The 22,856-nt window shown below is 48.1% G+C and overlaps 1 protein-coding gene across 3 annotated transcripts; it reads right to left on the minus strand.

The window, feature by feature from the left end:
* Nucleotides 1-791: 791 nt before the first annotated feature.
* LOC136156022 (H-2 class I histocompatibility antigen, Q10 alpha chain-like) lies at nt 792-22,089 on the minus strand. 3 transcript variants are annotated; one of them, XR_010660896.1, is made up of 9 exons: nt 21,747-22,089; nt 19,447-19,554; nt 14,502-14,777; nt 13,187-13,462; nt 7,622-7,897; nt 7,413-7,511; nt 7,060-7,092; nt 6,742-6,830; nt 792-1,812 (listed from the first exon to the last, which is right to left on the minus strand). XR_010660896.1 is itself a non-coding variant. In XM_065918366.1 (8 exons), exons 1-8 carry the CDS (start codon nt 21,793-21,795, stop codon nt 6,823-6,825), a joined length of 1,125 nt encoding a protein of 374 aa, XP_065774438.1. In that variant the 5' UTR covers nt 21,796-22,089; the 3' UTR covers nt 3,246-6,822. The 3 variants fall into 3 exon arrangements, 2 of the variants coding, with proteins under 2 accessions (XP_065774438.1, XP_065774437.1); XM_065918366.1 differs by lacking the exon at nt 792-1,812 and having other exon boundaries at nt 3,246-6,830; XM_065918365.1 differs by lacking the exon at nt 792-1,812 and having other exon boundaries at nt 3,246-6,830; nt 6,967-7,092; nt 14,502-14,762; nt 21,747-22,086.
* Between the last annotated feature and the right edge of the window lie 767 nt (nt 22,090-22,856).

Raw genomic sequence — 22,856 nt, forward strand, 5'->3', positions numbered from 1 at the left:
GCTAGAGGGAGCATCCTGAGGGAACCAACGTGACTTAAACATATAGTGGATACCCATTCTCAAGAATACCTAGCTGAATGAAGACCTAATTCAGTACCTATTTTATCTTGCTTTTCTTCTAAATACCTCCCCTCAAATCTAAGTGGCACCTGAGAGAGGGGCTTTATTTAGATTCCTTCATGTTGTGAAGCCTTGCTGATATTTTCCAGGCTATACAGGAAGCTTGGTTTTAAGCCCTCTTGCAACCTGTACACCCTCAGCAACCAGGCACACTCTCCTATTCACAGAAGGACTGCTAGCCTTCTCTTGAAATCAGCTGGGAACTGGGGGTAGTTGGGGCAGACCACTTGGCACACACAGGGCCTCAGGTGTCATTGTCCCAGGGGCACTGGGAAAAGAGAGCTGTGGAGGGCAATCAGGAGCTAGGGCTCAGCAATGAAGGTGGCTGCCAGGGCATTTTTCTCAGGATTCTGATTTCAGAAGATTTATCCATGGAAATTCACATCAGCCTTTTTAGGCTGAAGAATCCCACACAATGGCAGATGATTATATTCCAGTTGATAGTGAAGGAGGCAAGCATTTGTCACACAGACACCGGGAACCACTTTGTCAGAGGTATCTGAGAGGCAGTGTAGCATGGGCTTGACCACACAGGGGTTGGCAAATTTGGCCCTCAGTTTGTTTTTGTAAGGCTCAAGAGTAAAGAGCAATTCTTAAATTTTAAAGGGGTTGTAAAACGAGAAAACAAAGGTGAATATTTAGACAGAGACTGTGGCCAGAAAGGTCTAAAATATTTACTGTCTGACACTTCACAAGAAAATTTACTGAACCCTAGGATATGGGGTTAGAATGGAAGACCTCCAGAATGCCTTGTTGTTGTTTTTTTTAATCAAAGTATAGTTGTTTTACAATATTGTGTTAGTTTGAGGCATACAACAAAGTGATTCAGTTACACATATATACTTATAAATATTTTTTCCATTATGGTGTATTAGAGGTTACTGAATATAGTTCCTTGAGCTCTTCAGCAGGACTTTGCTGTTGGTGGTGGTTTTTTTGCTGTGCCGCGTGGCATATGGGATCTTAATTTCCTGACCAGGGATGGAAGTTGCAAGCTGCTGCATTGGAAGCACAGAGTCCTAAGCACCAGACTGGCAGGGAAGTCCCCAGAATGCCTTCTAATGTTACAATTCTGGTTTGTCTCTACGCTCTGGGTTCAAGACTCAGGCTTGTCCATCATGCCCTAGCACTGTCTCCTCCTTGTCAGAGTCCAGAGGTCCTGGCTGGACAGAGTGAGTATGACCAGTGGGTCAGCCTTGCTTTTCCTTAATACAGGCCCAGCCTCTTCTCTGCCTTGGCTGTGGTGCAGAGAGCTTGGGCTTCCTGGGTCTCTTCCTGATCCTGACTCTGGCACTGTGGAGTAAAGGGACCTGGAAGGTCAGGCCTTTGGCATAGACAGCTGGAAGGTTGACACCCTCCTCCCTGACTGTTTGCTCTGAGATGAGGTCGTGTGGTTCCATTTGTACTGTGTGGCAGTTTGGGGCAAGGAGAGTCTAGAGAGACACAGTTGTTAAAGAGCCTATGTCCTTGATTATGCTTGTCATGCCACACTGATCTGTGAACATTTCCAGGGAGTTAGAGGGGAAAAAGAATACCAGTCTAGGGCTGGGCCTTCCTGTTGGCCTTTGTCATTAGTTCCCATCTGACCAGGCCGTGGCTTCTTGGATATCCTGCATAATTCATCATGGTACCCAGGGCGGGCATGTCCGGGTCTCTGAGTTCTGGATGGCCTTGGGAGCAAGGGAGGCAAGGCTGGAACAGTGAGGGAAACTGGGTGAGTCAAGCTGCATTGGAGATGACATTGTAAGAAAGCCTTCCTGTTTGGAGAGTTTGGATTCTAATGGTATTGTTTGAATACCCATGATTCATTATTATTTATTAGTGAATTCCTTCATTCATTTGACACATAATCACAGCGCCAGGCCACACTGAACAACCAGAGAATTCTGTTCTGAATGGAATAGCCCCTCAAGAAGTTGTGGTTTGGGATAGGACTCCTGAGTAAGTGGTTAGCATGTGAGATTTGTGAAAATGGGAGTAGGGAGGCCATCAGGGTGGCCTGAGGCTTAGAAATATGACTTAGCACTCCACCCACAGGTTCTGAGCCACAGCCCAGAATGGCTGACAGAAGGAAGCAGTTCCCTAGAGAGGCCCGTGGTCGTGCCCTCAGGACACAAAGTCAGTGCCCTGCCGGATAGGAAGGCTGTTCCCTCAGATCAAGGATTTGAGGGAGGAGCCCTTGCAAACCTGCCATCCTACCCCTGCCAGATTCCCATGCCCTTTGTAGGGCACTCAGAACCCTTGCCTTCCTGCCTCTGTCCACTCCTGAGACCATGGTGTCCATTGGTGAAGCTGAGAGGAACACTCAGGACTAAGACAAACTCCCTCTGCATTTGCCTTCTGTCCCCTCACAAGTTACTCCCCTGGCAGCAGTGGCTGGGGAAGGAAGCCAAGAGAGGCAGATGTCCAGGCGGGTTCAGTTAGGCTCAGAGCACCAGACTTTGGTTGAGACCATTGACCAGCCGCTACTAAGCAGTGAAACGAAAATGGGGGTGGAGGGACTTCCCTGGTGGTCCAGTGGTTAAGTGTCCGCCTTGCAATGCAGGGGACTTGGGTTTGATCCCTGGTTGGGGACCTAAGATGTCACATGCCCCAGAGAAACTGAGTCCGCACTCCACAACTACTGAGCCGGTGTACCACAATGCATGACGCCACGAAGGTCCTGCATGCTACAACCAAGACTGATGGGGGCAAATAAATAAATATTTTTTAAAAAGCCAAAAAACCAAAAATGGGAGTGGAGCAAAACCTGGGTTATGGGAGACAGCAATGCTTTCTAAGCCTGCTCATCCCTTGGTGCCATTAGACCCCTGGGTTCACTTCTACTGGTTGTGGGGGTGGTAATTGAATTGTGTTCCTTTATTTCAATTTTTGTAGCTGCACCAGACATAAACCAAAATATGTTGGGGTGTGGATGGGAGGTAAAAGAAATGCGCTTGAGAGAGAGCTCACAGCCTGGACAGGAAGGACTCTAATGTGAGAGGCCTCAAAACCTCAGCAGAGGGAAGTAGTGTGATGGGGGTGGGGCAGTTAGTGAGAGGGTCAAATTATCAGGGGTTCAAAGAGGTGCTTCAGGATCCTTTTAGGTCCAAAATGTATTATTTTATTTTGTATTTATATATATATTTTGTTTTGTTTTCCTAAAATGTATTTTATGGTTCTATGTCACAAAGAGTTGGATATGACTGAGCGACTTCACTTTCACTTTCATGGGCAAAACACCTGAACTAGCCTATAAGGGAGATATGATGAAAACAAAATCGATCCAGTTACCAAAGATTTCATAATCTGTTTATGGAGCAGATACTTCTTGAACATCAGGACAGTGGAGCCACTGGCAGCAAAAAAGCTGGTAGGTTCTGCCTGGGGTGTCAAGTTTGGGGTGGGGGCTACTCCAGCAGGGAAGGGTTAGTAGGACTCAGGAAAGGGGAGGAAGGCCCCTCAGGCCAGGGTAGGCAGTTTAACAGCTGTCTCCTTGCCTCAGGCATTTCTATCAGCCCCTTGGTCCCAGAACCCCAGGTTTTCTTGCAAATGTTATGTTCTGATGAGAAGATCAGAGGCTGGGTGGACAGAGTGAGTAAAACCACCAGGATAAGGCAGTGAGGTGCAAAAACCAGGGTTTGTGGATGGATATCCAGACAGATGTAGACTGCATGTCCCTTGCCCTCTGGCAGTTTCTAAACCAATTAGCCAATGAGGCTAATGGAAGAAGGAAAGACCATACCCTTTAGGGGCAGGTGCCAGGGGCCCTGCTGCTGTCCTACAGGGGCTGTTATGGCACTGTTCTAGTTTATGGCCTCTCTGCCCCTTTTTTCTCATTTGGAGAGATGACCCTATAATTCCACAGTCCCAGAAGTATTCAGGGTCCTAGACACAGGGAAGCCCAGAACTGGACAGGAACTTCCAGCCTATTCTGCCCAGTGTTCATAATTACAGAAGCCAGACCCTATATCTAAGACTCCCTGAATATACCACCCCCTTGCATCAAAGAAGCCATGCAGATTGTCAGTCTAAGGGCTACATTTGGTTGGATGAGATCAAAATTGGGAGGTGGGTCTGGAGGGTCTATAGAGGAGTCTTGGGGGTATGTGTGGGGTACTGAAGGGTGACCCAGCTATACCAATTCAAAGAGAGAAAGACTAATCAGAAGGCTCCTTCTATCTGCTTCTTCTCAAAAACGTTCTGCCTCCACTCCTTCCCCAGAGAAGAAAGTTCCACTTCTTCTCAGGAGGCCCTAAGTATACCCAGGGCTGAGGGAGCCTTGAGGGTCCACCTGGGCACTTGTGCCTCCCATTGGTGGGGACCAGACCTGACCTTTGTTCTAACTTATCTCACCATACAGCCAGAGAACTGTAAAAATAAAACACGTTTATTACCACAAAACCTTATTAATACAGGTCCATAATCCCTTACCCAAAACCCTTAGAGCCAGATATAGTTTAGAATTTAGAATTCTTTGGACTTTAGAAAGATACCAAGATGTGAATATTGAATATTATATAATACTACCAGAGATGTCTGGGGGTGACATCCAATAATCCCCCAAATCAATATTTCTGTGAAAAAATGTGAAAAGGCACACTAGAGGAAGTAAATGAAGAATATGAATAACCCCACTTGACTATTTTTCTTTTTTGCTCCATAGTGGGATCTTAGTTCCCTGATTAAGGATCAAAACTGCCCCTGGCAGTGGGAGCACTGAACCTCACTTCACTTTAGGATTTTTTTTTCCCCTCCTTCCCCTCTCCCAGGTCATGTTTTGATGACAAAGTTGGGAAGACGCTTCTAGCTTCCAGAGGTTTTTGTAGATTTCAGAATTGCGATAAGGGATTGTAGACCTGTACTTACTTGCCCATTTACAGAACAGCTCAGTTATTGTTGAGGCTTTGGTGCAGTGGTGAGGTGGCCAGGCTGCAGCAGCCAGACTGCCTGTCCTCACATCCCAGCTCTGGCATGAATCAGCTGTGGGACCCTGGGCCTCAGTTTCCTCACCTGTACCACAGAAGTATTCATTCCCCCCCACACTCATGCTTGGAAGACTAAATAGCTTAGTATACAATAAAGTATAAAATAAAGGGCTTCCCTGGTGGCTCAGATGGTAAAGAATCTGCCTGCAATGCAGAAGACCCAGGCTTGATCCCTGGGTCAGGAAAATCCCCTGGAGAAAAGAATGGCTATCCACTCCAGTATTCCTGCTTAGAGAAGTCCATGGACAGAGTAGCCTGGTGGACTACAGTCCATGGGGTCTCACAGAGCTGGACACGACTGAGAGACTAACATACAATAAAGTGCCTAGAACTCTGCTTAGTATGTGGTTTGCACAGCATATATGGGGCATGACAATATCAGTGAGAAAGACAGACATATAAGACACGTCTTCAGTACAAGTCAATCATTACAAGCTCACTGCTTAGGTCCTACAGGCCACCAGGGTAGGTTGATTCTTTTTCTAGTATTACAAGCGTTCACATCCTTGGCCTTTGAGCCTCCCAGGGCTGTAGACACAGAAGTTTCAAACTCCCCACAGGAGGCTCCGTTGCACTTTGGGGTCAGCTGAAAGGGAGGCAGCGGGTGCTCTCGAAGGGGTCTGACCTTGTGTCCTTATGACAATGGAGAGCGCTCTCTCTGCCTCGGCTCTGGAGTCCCAGCTGCTAGCACATCAAATGGCCCTGAGACTGGATTCTTGTTCAGAGAGGAGACAAGGGGTTTCTGCTCCACTGAACATTCAAAGGTGAGGCTGGGCCTTCTCCAGACATATCCTTCACAGGCATTTTCATGTGACACAGAGAAAAGGGGTCTTTTCCTACTCTATCAGTAACCTGTGCCTATTGTAAAAATTCAACCATTCAAAAGGATAGGACATAGGGAAAGTATGGTCTGAATTGTGTCCCAACCTTCAGTTGCCTGGGACTAACTAACAGGTCTCCAGGTACCTGTCTTCTGAGCTTCCCCTCAAATACAAAAGGATACCACACACCACACATACACTCCCCCTCACATGCACCCCATATATCCTCTCACCCTCAAACATACACCCACACATCCTCACCCTAACATACCTCCTCAGTTTCACACACCTACTCTTACTGCCTCTCCTATACCCTCACACACCCAACGCTCTGATCTATACAGAAGGAGATCATACATATATACAGAACACACCTATAAAAGAAGCAGGCAGTCAGTCATTTCTTTCTGATGCTAGCAGGTTCACACAGGATGTTGCCCCTATAACTCTTGGATACTTTTCTGGTTTTTCCCTGACTGCCCAGACCCTTGGTTTTCAGGTTGGGCAAGTGGGAATGACAGTAACATTGCCAAACTCATAGAGTGCCTGAGAAGCTCAAGTGGGATTTACAATTAACATGAAATCACTCTGCAAATTGTCAAGTGTAAGAGGAGCTGAGGGATTACTACTGCCTCCCTTCCCACCCCCCAAACCGGAAATAACTAGACTTTTAAAAGGGCTTCAGGAAGAGGGTAAAGCCATCTTAGTGGCACAGACTGCTTGTAAGAAGGCTGGTGGGGATGAAGAGGGCTCAGTTTTGGGTTGGGTGGGCCCTTCACAGATCACATGAGCCAGCCAGTGCAGGGGGGGCCTAATACTCCACAAAACACAACCTTGATTTGTGACAGTGACTTCTGTCAGCAGATGAGTTGAGGAGCTCCTGATCTTGCTGGGCTTTGAGAATTATGGGGGTCCTATTCACCTGCAGGAAGAAAGGAACGGAGGTGACCCCAATAGGCTCCCCAACCCTCTTCCAAACCCGGATGGTGGCTCTCTGGAGTGCTCCCTACTCCCTCTGCCTGGGGGCAGGGGACTGAGGCCAGGAAAAGCATATACACCATGCCCCACCCCCATCCTGAGTTCTAAGGCATCTCTGCTGTGTTGGGAACATCTGGGGTTTCCTCTCCCCAACTGGTCCATACCACAATCACCTGGGGCTTGCTCGTAAGGTTCCTTATTCCTGGCTGTGGAGAAAAAGAACACAGGAGACCCAGTGAGTGGGTCCCCACCATCCCTCTTCCTCCCCTATCTGGGCCTTTTCCCAAGTCAGTCCCAGGTCTCCCCCAACTGTGGAATCCACAGGGTCCTCCTGGTGGCGTGCAACTGGGGTGGGGTGGGGACATTTGGGCTTTTCTACATGTGGGGGACAGGGGGCAGGACCTCAGCAGTAGTTGCTGCTCCCAGGAGAAAACAGTTCTTGCTGCCCCAGGGAAGGATACATTCCTTCCCTAAAAGCCCTCTGCAGCCAGAGGGCTTCCCACTCCTTTGTTCCTTACCCACCTACCTTGAAGGCACTTGATCAAGCTCACAACACCGCCAATCACCAGCAAGATCAGGATGAGAGAGATAACTATGGTCATAAGTCCTGGGTGAGAGGGCATTTCTAAGAAAGACAGAAAAGTGGGCACTCCCAGATCATGGGACTGTCTCCGGTCCCCTGGGACCCTCCCCTTCTCCCCCCTCAGCCCCTCCCGGGCAAGCCCAGCTTCTCACCCCAGGACAGAGTGAGCGTGTGATTCAGGCTGGAGTGCTGCACATGGCATGTGTATTGGGTCTCATTCCCAGCCGGCACCCACACGGCCATCCACGTCTGATAGGTGCCATCTCCACTGGGGCGTGTCTCCACATACTCAAGCTTTGAATTCAACTTCTTCTCACCCAGCCACCAGCTCAGTGAGATATCTCGTGGATAGAAGCCCAGGGCCCAGCACCTCAGGGTGGTACCCCCGTCCTGGGCCAAGTGCTTTGTCACCCGTACTGTGGGTGGTTCTGCAAGGAGAGGAGGAGGGAGGAAGACTGCTGAGTGGCTGCTCTCTGCCTATCCCTTAGGCTTAATTCTGGGCTCCTCCAGCATCTTCCAGGGTGGAGGACAAGGAAATGGGGACGAGGTCTCTGTTTAGGGGATGTACCCAATTACTGTTGTAGGCAGGGATGACTGATTTCCAGCTGTTACAAAGAAGCATTGACCTATTAGTTGCCATGAAGGGGACTGACTTTCTGTCCCCAACCTCCAAGGAGCTTCCTCTGGGGGGCTGCTGGGTCCTAGTCTGACATACCTCCTTCTTCCTACAGAGATCCTAGGGTTTTCTCAGTGACTTTATTTACTTCCTCTGTGACTTTGTGCATACAGTAGGTGCCTAATCAGTTCAGTTCAGTCACTCAATCATGTCCAACTCTTTGTGACCCCATGGACTGCAGCACTCCAGGCTTCCCTGTCCCATCACCAACTCCTGGAGTTTGCTCAAACTTATGTCCACCGAGTCGATGATGCCATCCAACCATCTCATCCTCTGTCATCCCCTGCTCCTCCTTCCTTCAGTCCTTCCCAGCATCAGGGTCTTTTCCAATGAGTCAATTCTTCCCATCAGGTGACCAAAGTATTGGTTTCAGCTTCAGCATCAGTCTTTCCAGTGAATATTTGGGGTTGGTTTCCTTTAGGATGGACTGGTTTGATCTCCTCACAGTCCAAAGGACTCTCAAGAGTCTTCTCCAACACCACAGTTCAAAAGCATCAATTCTTTGGTGCTCAGCTTTCTTTATAGTCCAACTTTCATATCCATACATGACTACTGGAAAAACCATAGCTTCGATTAGATGGACCTTTGTTGGCAAAGTAATGTCCCTGCTTTTTCATATGCTGTCTAAGTTGGTCATAGCTTTTTTTCCAAGGAGCAAGTGTCTTTTAATTTCATGGCTGCAGTCACCATCTGCAGTGATTTTGGAACCCCAGAAAATAAAGTCTCTCACTGTTTTTCCATTGTTTCCCCATCTATTTGCCATGAAACGCAGCCCCGCCCATCAACAGAAAATTGGATTAAAGATTTACTGAGCATGACCCAGTAGAAGAGAGTTCCAAAAAAACATCTACTTCTGCTTTATTGACTATGCCAAAGCCTTTGACTGTGTAGACCACAGCAAACTCTGGAAAATTCTTCAAGAGATGGGAATACCAGACCACCTGACCTGCCTCCTGAGAAACCTGTATGCAGGTCAGGAAGCAACAGTTAGAACTGGACATGGAACAACAGATTGGCTCCAAATAGGAAAAGGAGTACGTCAAGGCTGTATATTGTCACTCTGCTTATTTAACTTATATGCAGAGTACATCATGAGAAATGCTGGGCTGGAAGAAACACAAGCTGGAATCAAGATTGCTGGGAGAAATATCAATAACCTCAGATATGCAAGTGACACCACCCTTATGGCAGAAAGTGAAGAACTAAAGAGTCTCTTGATGAAAGTGAAAGAGGAGAGTGAAAAAGTTTGCTTAAAGCTCAACATTCAGAAAACTAAGATCATGGCATCCAGTCCCATCACTTCATGGCAAATAGATGTGGAAACAGTGGAAACAGTGAGAGACTTTATTTTGGGGGGCTCCAAAATCACTGCAGCCATGAAATTAAAAGACACTTACTCCTTGGAAGAAAAGTTATGACCAACCTAGACAGCATGTGAAAAAGCAGAGACATTACTTTGTCAACAAAGGTCCATCTAGTCAAGGCTATGGTTTTTCCAGTAGTCATGTATGGATGTGAGAGTTGAATTATATAGAAAACTGAGTGCTGAAGAATTGATGCTTTTGAACTGTGGTGTTGGAGAAGATTCTTGAGAGTCTCTTGGACTGCAATGAGATCCAACCAGTCCATCCTAAAGATCAGTCCTGGGTGTTCATTGGAAGGACTAATGTTGAAGCTGAAACTCCAAAACTTTGGCCACCTGATGCAGAGTTAACTCATTGGAAAAGACCCTGATGCTGGGAAAGATAGAAGGCAAGAGGAGAAGGGGATGACAGAAGATGAGATGGATGGCATCACCAATTCAATGGGCACGAGTTTGAGCAAACTCCGAGAGATGGTGAAGGACAAGGAAGCCTGGCATACTGCAGTTCGTGGGGTCGCAAAAAATCCGAAATGAATGAGCAACTGAATAACAACAATATTTCACTATATGTATGTACCACATCTTCTTTACCTATGTGTCTGTTGATGGATGTTTAGGTTACTTCTGAGAGGAATAGAATAGAATAGTTATACAAGTAGCTATAGATGTCCCATTGGGTACTATAGATAGAAAGGGAAACCTAGGAAACTTTGGGAGACCACTCTCAGTTAATGATCACTCAAGAAAGCTATTGGAACATCATGAAATGAAGCAGGTTTGCTTAACTAAAAGCATGAGATATGCCTCGGGCCTTTAGGTGGAAGAAAAATGTCACCACCCTTCTACTGATTTGAATAAGTGCTATGATAATCCTAGTTTGACCTCATGGGTCAGTCTCCTGCCTGATACAAAGGAGGAGCTACTGATATAAACCTCCTGTCTACTCAAAGAAGGTGGTACTTTCTCCCTCCCCCTTTCCTTTGACTATAAAATTGTAGACTACTTAATCCTTAGGGTAGAGCTCCCTGGCCTGCCTGCTTACATCTCTTCTAAGTGTCCTATATTTATATATCTACTGCTAACCCATCACTTTGCCTCTTGCTGGATTCCTTCTGTGCTGAGACACAAAGAAACTGTTTCTTATTAAGTCCAGACACCAGGTGAGTGATTCTAATGAAAAGATCATGGTTGGAGTCCCACGTGGGGTTTCGGCTGTGTTCAAGTCCTGGCCACATGACTTACAGTCCCAAATCTGAGGCGAATGGTTTCACTTTCATGTCCTGGCTATTGTAAATAGTGCTATAAAGAACACTGGGGTGCTTGTGTCTTTTTGAATTGTAGTTTTCTCACGGTATATGCCAAGTAGTGGGATTGCTGGGTCATATGGTAGTCTATTTTAAGGTTTTTAAGGAACCTCCATATTGTATTCCATGGTGACTATATCAATTTACATTCCTACCAACAGTACAAGAGGGTTCTGTTTTATCCACACCCTCTCCAGCATTTACTGTTTGTAGATTTAAATATATATATATATATATTATTTATTTATTTATGGCTGCACCGGTTCTCCGTTGCGGCAAGTGGACTTCTCTCTAGCTGTGTTGTGCCCATTTAGTTGCCTCGCGGCATGTGGGATCTTAGTTCCCTGACAGGGCTTGAATCCATGTCCCCTGCCTTGCATGGCAGAGTCTTAATACTGGACCACCAGGGAAGTCCCTGTTTGTAGATTTTTTGATGGTGGTTGTTCTGACAAGTGTGAGAATACCTCATTGTAGTTTTGATTTGCATTTCTCTAATAATGAGTGACACTGAACATCTTTTTATGCATTTGTTGGCCATCTGTATGTCTTCTTTGGAGAAATCTCTGCTTAGGTCTTTACTCATTTTTTGGTTGGGTTATTTTTTGGTTTTTGTTTTTTTAATACTGAGCTGCATATTCTGTTTGTATATTTTGGAAATCAATCCTTTGTCTGTTGCTTTGTTTACAAATATTTTATTCCATTCTGAGGGTTGTCTTTTAATTTTGTTTATGTTTTCTCTACCATGTAAAAGCTTTTAAGCTTAATGAAGTCCCATGTGTTTATTTTTGTCTAGGAGGTAGGTCAAAACGGATCGTGCTGTGATTTATGTTGAAGAGTATTCTTTTGTCTAGGAGGTGGGTCAAAAAGGAACTTGCTGTGATTTATGTTGAAGAATATTCTGCCTGAGATTAATATTTGAATCACTGGACTCAGTGAAACAGACTGCCTTCTGCAGTGTGAGTGGGTCCATCCACTCAACTGAAGACCAGAACAGAACAAAGAGGTTGAGTAACAGGGAGCTCCTCTAGCATGATTGCTGAGCTGGAACACTGGTCTTTTCCTGCCTTCAGACTCAAACTGAAACACTGACTCTTCTTGGGCCTCAAACTTTCTAGCATTTGAAGGAACCATACTACTAGTTCTCCCAGTTCTCAGGCCTTTAGTCTCAGACTGGAACTGCAACATTGGCTCTCCTGGGTCTCCAGCTTGCCAACCGCAGATCTTGGAACTTAGCTGCCATAGTCGCATGAGCCAGTTCCTTAGAACACAGCTCTCTCTCTCTCTCCATGTAGCCTGTTGGTTCTGCTTCTGTGAAGAATCCTCACTAATCTCCCAGGGGAAGGACACAGGACAAATGAGTGCATTTAGCACATAGGTGCTAAATGAGAGTTCCACAGTACTTATTTAAAGCACACCAATATGGTGCTTTGGAGAGGCAGCAGCTATTATTACTATCCTCATTATACTGATGAGGAAACTAAAGTGCAGAGAAGGCAAGTAACTGGCACAAGGTCACATAGCCAGTTAATCCTGGAGCTGGGATGAGTTATCTGGAGGCTAGGCTCCAATGCCTGAGCTCTGAACCACCATGCTCTGCTCTCACAATCACATCTTCTACTCCTGATGTGATCTGTCCTGTCCTCCCTTTGAGGAATATCCTATTACCTCAGAAGATTCACGTCCCACCATTCAATTGCCAGACATCCATGGTGTCCTGGGTGTTCTGATCAGCTCCACCCCTGGCAACCTCAGCCAGAAAGGCTTTCACCCTAGGCATTCCCAAGCACCTACCTTCCCTAGTGTCCACCCCAGCCTTTGTGTCTCTAGCCCTGGTTGGCTGGGGTCAGGAGAAGTTTATGATGCACCTGGAGTCTGGGGAGCATGTTTAGCATGAGGGGTGTGGGGGAGGAAAGGGGAAAAAAGCTTCAGCTTCCCTGTCAGTCCCCAGGGAAGGGACGAGGGAGAGGTGAGGGCTGCTGTTCTCCTGGAACCTGAGATCTCTTTCCCAAGGAGCAGAGTTACAGGCTGGTAGATCCCCAAAGGACTTTAGGAGGGCCTAGTTTAACCCACTTGCCCTGCAGATGAAGAAAATGAGACCCAGATTAAGAGACTTTATTCCCAAGACCACATTGGAACAGGGGAGACTCCAGAACTCCGCACTCTATCTTATTTGGAGCAAAGACCTGAGGTCTGGGCTTTCTTCTTACTCTGCAGCAAAAAGCTGTTGGCTAGCTGGCCATCTTTCTGGATCTCAGAGGACTTGCCTGAGCCAGGGGGACACAGCCTGGGGACGCAGCCTGCCTCCTCATTTCCCAGAGACTTGTCTGTCAAATGGGATGGCTCTTGAAAATGGGAGCCACAGGCTGAAACTTACCTCTCCGGGTGAATGTCTGGCCTCCCAGCTCCAGGTATCTGTGCAGGGAGGTGAGGCAGGGGCCTTCCAGGTAGGCTTTGTCGTACTCAGCATAGCAGCGCTCTGTCTGCCACCAGCGCTTGGTCCACAGAGCCATGGGGTTAGCTGTCACCCAGTTCAGAGTTTCCATGTCCAGTGACAGGTGGTCTTGCCCATCATAGCCAAACTGCCAGAAGCTGTTGGAGTGGCCATCTTCCTGGATCTCACAGCCAAACATGCGCTGAGTACTGTGTATGCCTGTGAGTACAGGTAAGAAAGTTGTCACTAGTGGGGACTGGGGGGTCAAGTCCCTGAGAGCCAGGGAGAAGCCCACCACCCACAGGGATGTCAAAAAAGTAGAGGGACGGGGCATCATTATTTAGATAAAAATCTCCCAAGTAATTTTCATAAACAGCCTGGGTTGAGAAACCTGCTAGGCTTCTCATGTGGGACAAACACCCCAGTTCATAATTAGACACATCCTTACATCACATCCCATACTATGTGAAAGTTGCTCAGTCGTGTCCGACTCTTTGCATCTCCATGAACTATACAGTCCATGGAATTCTCCAGACCAGATGCTGGAGTGGGTACCCTTTCCCTTCTCCAGGGAATCTCCTCAACCCAGGGATCAAACCCAGGTCACCCACATTGCAGGCAGATTCTTTACCAGCTGAGTCATCAGGGAAGCCCACCTGTGGGTGTAAAATGTTCTCAACGGTAAGACCAAGTCATGCCATGCTTATCCCGGGGGCCCTTGGCTGATGCACAGCCCTTCTCAGTCTCAATCCTTTATATCCTTTGTATCTACTGATTCTGAGGCCTCTGGGGACCTGAGGCTTTTAGTCTGGGCATTTGGGTATCGAGGCACAGAGAAGGGCGGTGTTGTGTGAACAAGCTGTGCTCCATAAGCACTTCATTCAGAATAAGCAGCAGCCCTGGTGGTGGGCCCAAGCGCACTGTTGCTGAGAAGGAGAAGCTAAGGCGGTACCAGAGGGGCTGGGGGTACTGCATGAGTGAGGATGAGGCAGGGAAATCCTCTCCCCATCAGCTATTTCAGAACCCAGGTTAGCTAAGGGGCAGGCAAGGGGTTAGGGGGAGACATCATGGGCCCCCAGCTCCTATGATGCTTGCTGCACTGTTCTGAGGCCCTGAGGCCCCTGCTGGACTGTGGGGGAAGGGGACTGAGAAGAGCCAAGTGTCAGAGGCTTGCCCCACACCCTCTGACAAGCACAGCTGCCCGGAGAGTGAGTGTCAGAGGGTGAAGGAAGGAGCATGGGGCGTCCACCCAACGCACCGCTGCTGTGGTTGTGGTAGCCCATCTCTATCCATGTCTCCACCTGATGAATCTCTGCCCATTTCCTCTGCTTCTTGGTCTCATCCTCCCAGTATGTGGCATTCTTGGATGAAATCCATGGAGCCTGGGGCTCAGCTTTGTCCATACGGCTGTCATACCGGATAAAAGGCTGATCATCCACGTAGCCTACAGCCAGAAACTTAGGGAGGTTCGGGCCCGGCTCTGACAGGTCCAGGTAATGGTAGCGGAGGGAGTGCGTCCCTGTGGAAACACAAACTGGTCTTGGGTTCACATAGACCATCAGGGTCTGCACCAGGCCTCAGTGTGCTGGATGAGGTTGGCTGTAGAAACTTACCCAAAAGAATTCATTACGAGCAAGAATGTGTGTGAGTGTGCTAAGTTGCTTCAGTCATGTCCAACCCTTTGCAACCCCATGGACTGTAGTCCACCAGGGTCCTCTGTCCGTGGGATTCTCCAGGCAAGAAAACTGGAGTAGGTTGCCCCTCCTCCGGGGGCTCTTCCCAACCCAGGGATTAAACCCGAGTCCCTATGTTTCCTACACTGAAAGGTGGATTCTTTACCACTAGCGCCACCTGGGAAGTCCATTAGCAAGAGTGAAGAAGTGAAGTGAAGTTGCTCAGTCGTGTCCGACTCTTTGCGACCCCATGGACTGTAGCCTACCACACTCCTCCGTCCATGGGATTTTCCAGGCAAGAGTACTGGAGTGGGTTGCCATTTCCTTCTCCAGAGAATCTTCCCGACCCAGGGATCGTACCGGGGTCTCCCGCATTGTAGGCAGACACTTTATCATCTGAGCCACAAGGGAAGTCCTATTAGCAAGAGTAAGCACTAGCAATTTCAGTGAAAAAAAAATATATAAGGGCATCCAAAGAGATTAAATATAGACAGCCCCAGTTGAACATTGAGGCCAAAGTTCAGGCATTAAGGCTTATGGACTTTATTCTCAGAAAGTTTCTCAGTTCCTCATGCAGGGCCTACTTACTCATACTTTGTATTCATCTCTAGTGAGTGTGATTGTCTGGTTTCCAATTTCTCACAAAAAGGGTGGGATATTTTTAAAAAGTTGGTTGCTTGGGAGCTCAATTGATGTGGTTAATTAAGCTTAATTCATTGCCCGGACATGCTTGAGAAAGGCTGGACATCATTCTTAGCTTGAACCATTACTGCCAAGCTGGTGGCACCTTGACTCCATTCCCCACTCCCTTCTCTTCCCACAGCAGACATTATTGCGTGTTAGTCACTCAGTCGTGTCCGACTCTTTGTGACTCCATGGACTGTATCCCACCGGGCTCCTCCGTCCATGGGATTCTCCAGGCAAGAAACCTGGAGTGGGTTGCCATTTCCTTCTCCAGAGGATCTTCCCAACCCAGGGATCAAACCCGGGTCTCTGGCATTGCAGGCAGATTCTTTACCATCTGAGCCACCAGGGAGGCCCAGGACTAGTTGATCTCTTATCTCTTTGAGTCCAAATGCTGCTTCTCTACCATAACTCCAAACTCATTGATTTAACTTAGTGCTGGAGATGAAATCTACTTAGCAGTCAGTCCTGACTCAAGCTATTCAAATAAGCGCTGTATGTTAAACTCAGGTCACATTTCTGAGATATCCCTGGCTTACTTTCGTACTTAACTTTTAAAAAACTTTTGCTCAGAAGTTTTTATCCCCTAACACTCCTGTCTTTGTGTTATTTTTCTCCAGAGCACTGGAGAGAGTATGCATTTGCACTGACTAGAGAGTATGTATTTGTTTGTCTTGTTAATGGACTCTTTCCTCTGCAGTGTCAGCTCTCCAAGGGCAGGGATTCCTGTTAGATTGTTCTGTTTCCCCAGCACCTAGAACAGCTTCTGGCATACAGTGGGTGCTTATTGGTTGAACATTCACATGTGAAAGGAGTCAAACACATCTCTACACTCACAGCTCTCTTTTTACTGCCTCCTTGTTAATTCAGGCTATACCAAACTCTGCCCAGGTCCTCTGTACCTGCTGTTTCTTCTGCCCTAGGCATCCCCCTTTCTGTTTTCTCTCAGCCACTCTCCACACCTCAGGTTGCAGTCAGGCATCCCTTCCTCCAGGAAGTCCTCCTGATTTCAGCCTGATGTCTCACAAAGGGATCTCAAGAGTGCCCTGTGTTCCCTGTGAAACTGGATTTCATGAGGGTGGTAAGTCCATCTGCCCTTTATTTACCCAGGGCCTAGCACACAGCTGGAAGTTGCTGTACTGGGCAAAAAATAAGAACATGAATGGTATGAGGATAATCAAGAGTTGCCGTTTTTGGAGTGACCATTGTGCCTGCACTGGTTTAACTCCTCCTCATTCACTATCTTAGTTCATCCTTACAATAAACCTAAGAGGTCAGTGTGATTGGGCCCATTTTACAGATAAGGGAATCAAGGCCCAGGGGAGACCAAGTGTAGTACTCAAAGGCATGTACTAGAACGAGGGCAGCCCAGATTCTCTCCCCAGGGACTGCTGCCTTTTTCTAAACTGAGAAAAGGGATGCTCTCTTCTCATGCCTGGAGAAACCTCCTCATGGGAGGCAAGAGTGGTCAGTGTTAGGAGTGTTTGAGTGAAGGGTTAACATCAGGCCTGAACTGGTGTGGGCCTCCTGGGAAATGACTGAATTATCTCTCATGGTGCTGTTTCCTCGTACATCTTTGAGTTAAGATCAGTGTGGGGGTACTCCTGTGCTGGCAGCTGTGAATGGGCACAAAGTTCTTTGGGGGAGAACAGAGGCTATGATTTCTCCATGTCAAGGTGATCCACTCACTCCTTGGTTCTGATCTGCAGCAGCTCTACCTGCCCTGGAAGTGAGGGACAGAAAAGATCCTGTGTCTTTGGGTAGCGGCTGGGACTCCTGGGTAGTGAGGAAGCCGTATAAGCTGGGCCTCCGGTCCTGCCTCCTTCTCCACAGCTCAGAAAACATAGTAGGGTAGGCTGAATAATGCCCCCCAAGATATCCCTGCACCTGTTGAATGTTAGTTTATATGGTAACAGGAGTTATGCAGATTAAATTAAGGATCTTGAGATGAAGAGATTACCCCAGATTGTCTAGGCAGGCCCTAAATGTGTCCTTAGGAAAGGGAGGTAGAGGGAGATTCCAAGAAGGTCAGAGAAGGTGATGTGAAGATGGAGCAGAGAAAGATGCAGGAAGGCACTATGTGCCAAGAAATACAGTTCTAGAACAGGCAGGAAAGGCCTCCTCAAAAAGGGAATTCTTTATAAAAGACAGGAAGGAACAGCCATATAAGGATCTGACAGCATTCCAGGTCTGCAGAGGGGAGAGCCAGTGCAAAGGTCCCAAGTCAGAAGCCTATGTCAGGTGTCCTGAGGCTGCTGCAAGAATGCAGGGAAAAATAAAATGGTGCTGTGATTCAGTGTAGCAGATGTGGGGGTGAAGGAAAGGGCTGAATTCTGAATCCTTCCCAGGCTTGTCCAGATCCGGCCTGGCCCTCCTTGCCATGAGGGCTCTGGTTCCTGGCATCTGCTCTGCCCTGGACTACTTACCATGGCCGACATCCTGGCATCTGGTACCCATCCTGGGAGTCAGGGACCTGCTTTTTAGGACAAGTTCATGACTGTGGTCTGCCTCAGTTGACTTTCAGGTACTGCTTCCCATGTACCAGTGAAGCGCCTGTCACCCTTCCCTCCCTGAAAACCCCACCAGTTTCTGCTCTGCCTACCAGATAGTCTTGAGAGTCCAACCTGCTCTCTGTGGGGGCTCACACACTGCTCATTGCCATTTTTGCCTAGGAGAACGATCTCAGCTGGAACTAGATTCCCACCTGCTAACTGGACCCAAGTGGGATCATCATGCCTTGGGCTGCAGCCCAGAGTGAAGCAAAAGCAGCTGAGGAAGGCCACCTCCCTAACTTTGGAGGCGATACGACCTGCCAGGCTGGGGTCAGTGCCAGGCACTGTGGGACCAAGGCAGGAGGAAGTGGGGGCTACACGGCAGGCATCCAGCGGTATCTACTCCTGCAGTGACATGGCCTAAGAAAGTTGCTACATGCCACTGTTGTTTCAGGGCCTGCGTGAACATTAGTTTTCCCCCACTTCCACCCTAACTCTCCGCTGCTGTTCCTAGTCTCTTGGCCACATGGCTGGTCTTCAAAAAGAAGCAGTCCTGCGCCCCATTAGCCTAGCCTCCTTCTTCCTCTGACCATGGTTGGGGAGGGAGGAGCCAGCCCCTTTCCCACCCAGGCCAGGAGACTTTTTTGCATCTGCCCCACCTCCCCTATGATCCATATGGCACTGCCAGTCCCTAGCTGCATGGCTCTGAGGAAGTTATTTCAATTCTCCAGGCCTTGGTTTCCTCATCTGTAGGTAGGCTCAATTAACTGACCTGCTCCACAGTGCTTGAGCATCCAATGAAATAATGAACATAAGGAAAAAGTACAGGCATGGGGCAGGCTTCCCAGGTGGCTCAGTGGTTAAAAAAAAATGCCTGCAGTGCGGGAGACTCAGGTTAAACCCCTGGGGCAGGAAGATTCCTTGGAGAAAGAGATGGAAACCTACTTGAGTACTCTTGCTGGGGAAATCCCATGGACAGAGGAGCCTGGTGGGCTGCAGTCCATGGGGTCACAAAGGGTCAGACGTGACTGAATGACTAAACAATAGGCATGGAGACAGCACCTTCTCAGTCTCAGTCCTTCCCTATTCTGAAGGGAGAGGTGGCCTTGGGAAGGAGAGAGCTGGAGTTTGGGGTGAGATGGGGAAAGATGCTTCGGTCAGCTCTCTGGAGGCCAGGTCTCAGCCTCTGGGACACTGTCTGGAGGCCCTGGCCTCTGTATCCTCATCCTGGCAGAGTTTCCCCATCCCAAGACAGTCCTCCAGATTCCTAGACAGTGGACATGGCCTCCTGCAAGCTGGGGGCTCCTGGCCTTCACCATCCTATCCTTTCTTCAGCAGGCGGGCAAGGTCTTACCTCTAGGCCATGACTTGTTTTCCACCTTCCGCTGTGTCAGGTCTGCCATCACCACCTTTGCCATGGAAACTGGGTCATCAGCCAAGAAGGGCAGCCCCCAAGGACTCTCTGCAAGGGGAAAATGGAAAAGAATAGTATGAATCTTAAGGCATAAACATCCTTCCCACCCTTGTGTTTGCTGGGACAGATAGTATGGAATGACAACAATGAGAGGTACATTGGAAGGGAAGAGGAACATGGGGGTCTTGCCTCAGGAGTGATGGGAAACTTCCCCAGCAGGCAGGCACAAAGCCAGGACTGGGATGTCTCCATCTGGCTGCCTAACACCACCCGGCAGCTTTGACAATCCTGCCATTGACATGGATTTAGTTGGTTTGGAGGTAAGGGAGGGCTGGACACTGGCAGGCGTTGAAACCTCCCAGGTGATGCTCATATGCTGCCAGGAGAACCCATGCACTCCTGCCTGGCTCAGCCCTGCCCCGCTGCTCAGCTAGGCAACCCTGACCTCTCCCTTTGCAATATGACTCATTTGACAAACATCTGTTTGTTGTTTAAAGAACACTGGAATGGGTTGCCATTTCCTTCATTAAAAAAAACCAAACAGATTATATATTTAATAGGAGAAATGGAACATGCATATACATCCTTGGAGAAATACATATTCATTTTCTGAGGACAGATGTATATTGAGTATATGAAACAGAACACCCAGATACAGAAATCCTCCCCTACATTTTTTTATGTTCAAGGACGTTTATTATACCATTATTTTTTAAAAATTAATTTAATTGGAGGATAATCACTTTACAATATTGTGCTGGTTTTTGCCATACATCAACATGAATCGGCCACAGGTATACATGTGTTCCCCCCATCAAACCCGCCTCCCACCTCCCTCCCCACTCTATCCCTCTGGGTTGTCCCTCTTCATGCATCAAACTTGCACTGGTCATCTGTTTTACATATGGTAATGTACATGTTTCAATGTTAGTCTCTCAAATTACCCCATCCTTGCCTTCTCTCACTGAATTCAAGGGTCTGTTCTTTACACGTGTGCCTCCTTTGCTTGGCAGGTGAATTCTTTACCACTAAGCCACCAGGGAAGCCCTGAATTCTCCTATTGCATTCAAGAGCCTCAACTTGGAGGGAAAAAATAACCTCTTTATTTTCACTAAGCTCTAGCTGAAGTTTGGCCCATCTTCCATGCTGAATGGAAGTTCAGCAGGATTAGCAGAACCTGTGCAGTGGTCCCTGATCGAATCCACAGATGTTTTCCAACCACAAGACAGTGGTTTCAGACACCCGTAAATATGCTTTACCCTCAAGACTTACAAATTCTGGGAATTGTTGCTATCTAATGGCTGATTTTAATGTGTTATCTTAAAAGCACATATATTACATGTCACAAATTTATATTTATAGCTAAAAATTTTAATAGCTTATAAAAATATAATTTGGATCCTTTGGAATCATATGTATTTCACTTATGTGTAAAAGACATTCTGAGACAAGGCCCAAGAACAAATATGGTTAAAAACTCTGAAAAAAAGAAAGGAAAAAAATCTTCGAATCTGGATCCCAGTGTTGCCCCCTAGCGTCCTTTCCGGGCCCTATTTTAAACCTGCAAATCGTACATTTTGAATTATCTACAGCCGAAATGGCTTCTTGTACTTGAAGCCTTTAGTACAGAGCCTGGAATAAAGGACATCAGCTATTATTACTGCCGTGATGGTGGACACTCCCGGTCTGTGCTAATAATCTCAGGCCTCTGGGCAGTTAGGATGGGTGGTGCTCGGTGGGGGTGGTCGGGAATCCGGCAGGGGAGGGGCGGGGAGAGGATCAGCCCTGCAATTCTGCGTGCAGAATGAAAATTGGAAAAGGATGGAAATTCCCCGCCAAGTCAAAAAAATCCTTGCTGCTCCCCTCACCCGCTACCTCAACAAGGAGTTGCTCGGGCCACCCGAGATAACCTCTGCAGGGAGCCAGGGAGACCTATAGCGATGGGCAGGTGCCTCGTCGAGCAAGCGAGCAGAGGCTTGTGCAGATTCCAAGGCCGCACTCAGATTCCTGTCTCCGAGGAGCTTTTCCCCGGGGCCTTCCTCGAGGACCAGGTCTGGGAGCCGAGTGCGAGCGGCGTCCTCCAGACGGGCCAAGGGATCCCCAGGAAGCTGTGGCTTCGGCTATCTTGAGTCAGCTCTCCGACTGACCATGCTCTCCTCGCCTCCAAACCCGGAATGGCATCTGTATTCTTGGAGGAACTTTCCCTAGCAGCGCCCCCGGCCCCCGCCGCCCCGGGTTACCTGCCGCGCCCTTCAGCACCAGTCCGGACAGCAGTAACAGCAGCGGCATCAGTGGTGGCGGCGGCGGCCGCGGGTGCCGCGCCCTCCCGGAACTCCGAGGCCACCTGGTCGCCAGCCTCACGCGCCGCCCGAGGGCGCCGGACCCCGGGGGGTCCGCCTGCAGTTGTGCTAACGCCGGCCGCGTCCCCTCCCAGGTGCCCGGCGGGTGAGCGCTCAGCTCTCTCTGGGCCGCGGAGGGTGCGAACCCATCCTGGCTCAGGCTCAGACACTGACCAGGTTACAACTGGGACGCCATAGCACCTCTGGGACCCGCCCGCCGCTCCTCGATGGCGCCCTCTGCTGGGCCTCGGATGAAAAACAGGAACCAAACCCCATCGATTAATTGTGAAATACAACCTCACAGCCTTTCGTGTATACTACTTCTCGAAAGGAGATCAGGTGGTGAAACTCAAGTTACAGCCGTCTGGCAAGTCGAGAGGTGTCTCCGACAACTTTGTCGTGATTCTAAAACTCTTGTGGTTTCTGCTGGGGACCCAACCGCTCCTGCTAACCTCACTGAGCTTTCTTACCTCCATCCATCAGGGACGAACGGCTGAATCTCAAATAGAAGTTAGTGAAAATAAAGGTTATTTTCCTTATCTGGGTTCACAGAACCCCTGAATTCTCACCAGGGACTCTCATGTTCAGAAAAATGGTTTTCAGCCCAGCGTTCTCTGATATTTGAAAATTCATAGGGAGGGCTCTGGTGATCCTGATTGGGGTTAGTGAGGGGAGCAATTTTCACATCAGAGGGAGGGAGCAGGAGTGTCAGATGTGCAGTCCTGTCTGGGGACCACCACACAAATGGTGTCCTGCCAGCTAACAGGAGGAAAAGAACCAGACTGTAATGATCTGAGTCTGGAATACAATGTTTGTTGAGTTTTCATATTGTCAAAAGAACACATGGAGTGAAAAGAATAGAGGAAGGTGGGCATCAGAAAGTTTAAGCAAATAAAAATATGTATGTAAAGGAAAAAACCTACAAAATTAATGAATCTGCATTATGATATGATTATCATATTCACAAAGATTGTGACATAGCTGCAGACATTGTTGTTTTTCTCTTGTTCA

The sequence above is a fragment of the Muntiacus reevesi genome, chromosome 1 (assembly GCF_963930625.1).
Source record: "Muntiacus reevesi chromosome 1, mMunRee1.1, whole genome shotgun sequence".
In the NCBI taxonomy this organism is placed as follows: domain Eukaryota; kingdom Metazoa; phylum Chordata; class Mammalia; order Artiodactyla; family Cervidae; genus Muntiacus; species Muntiacus reevesi.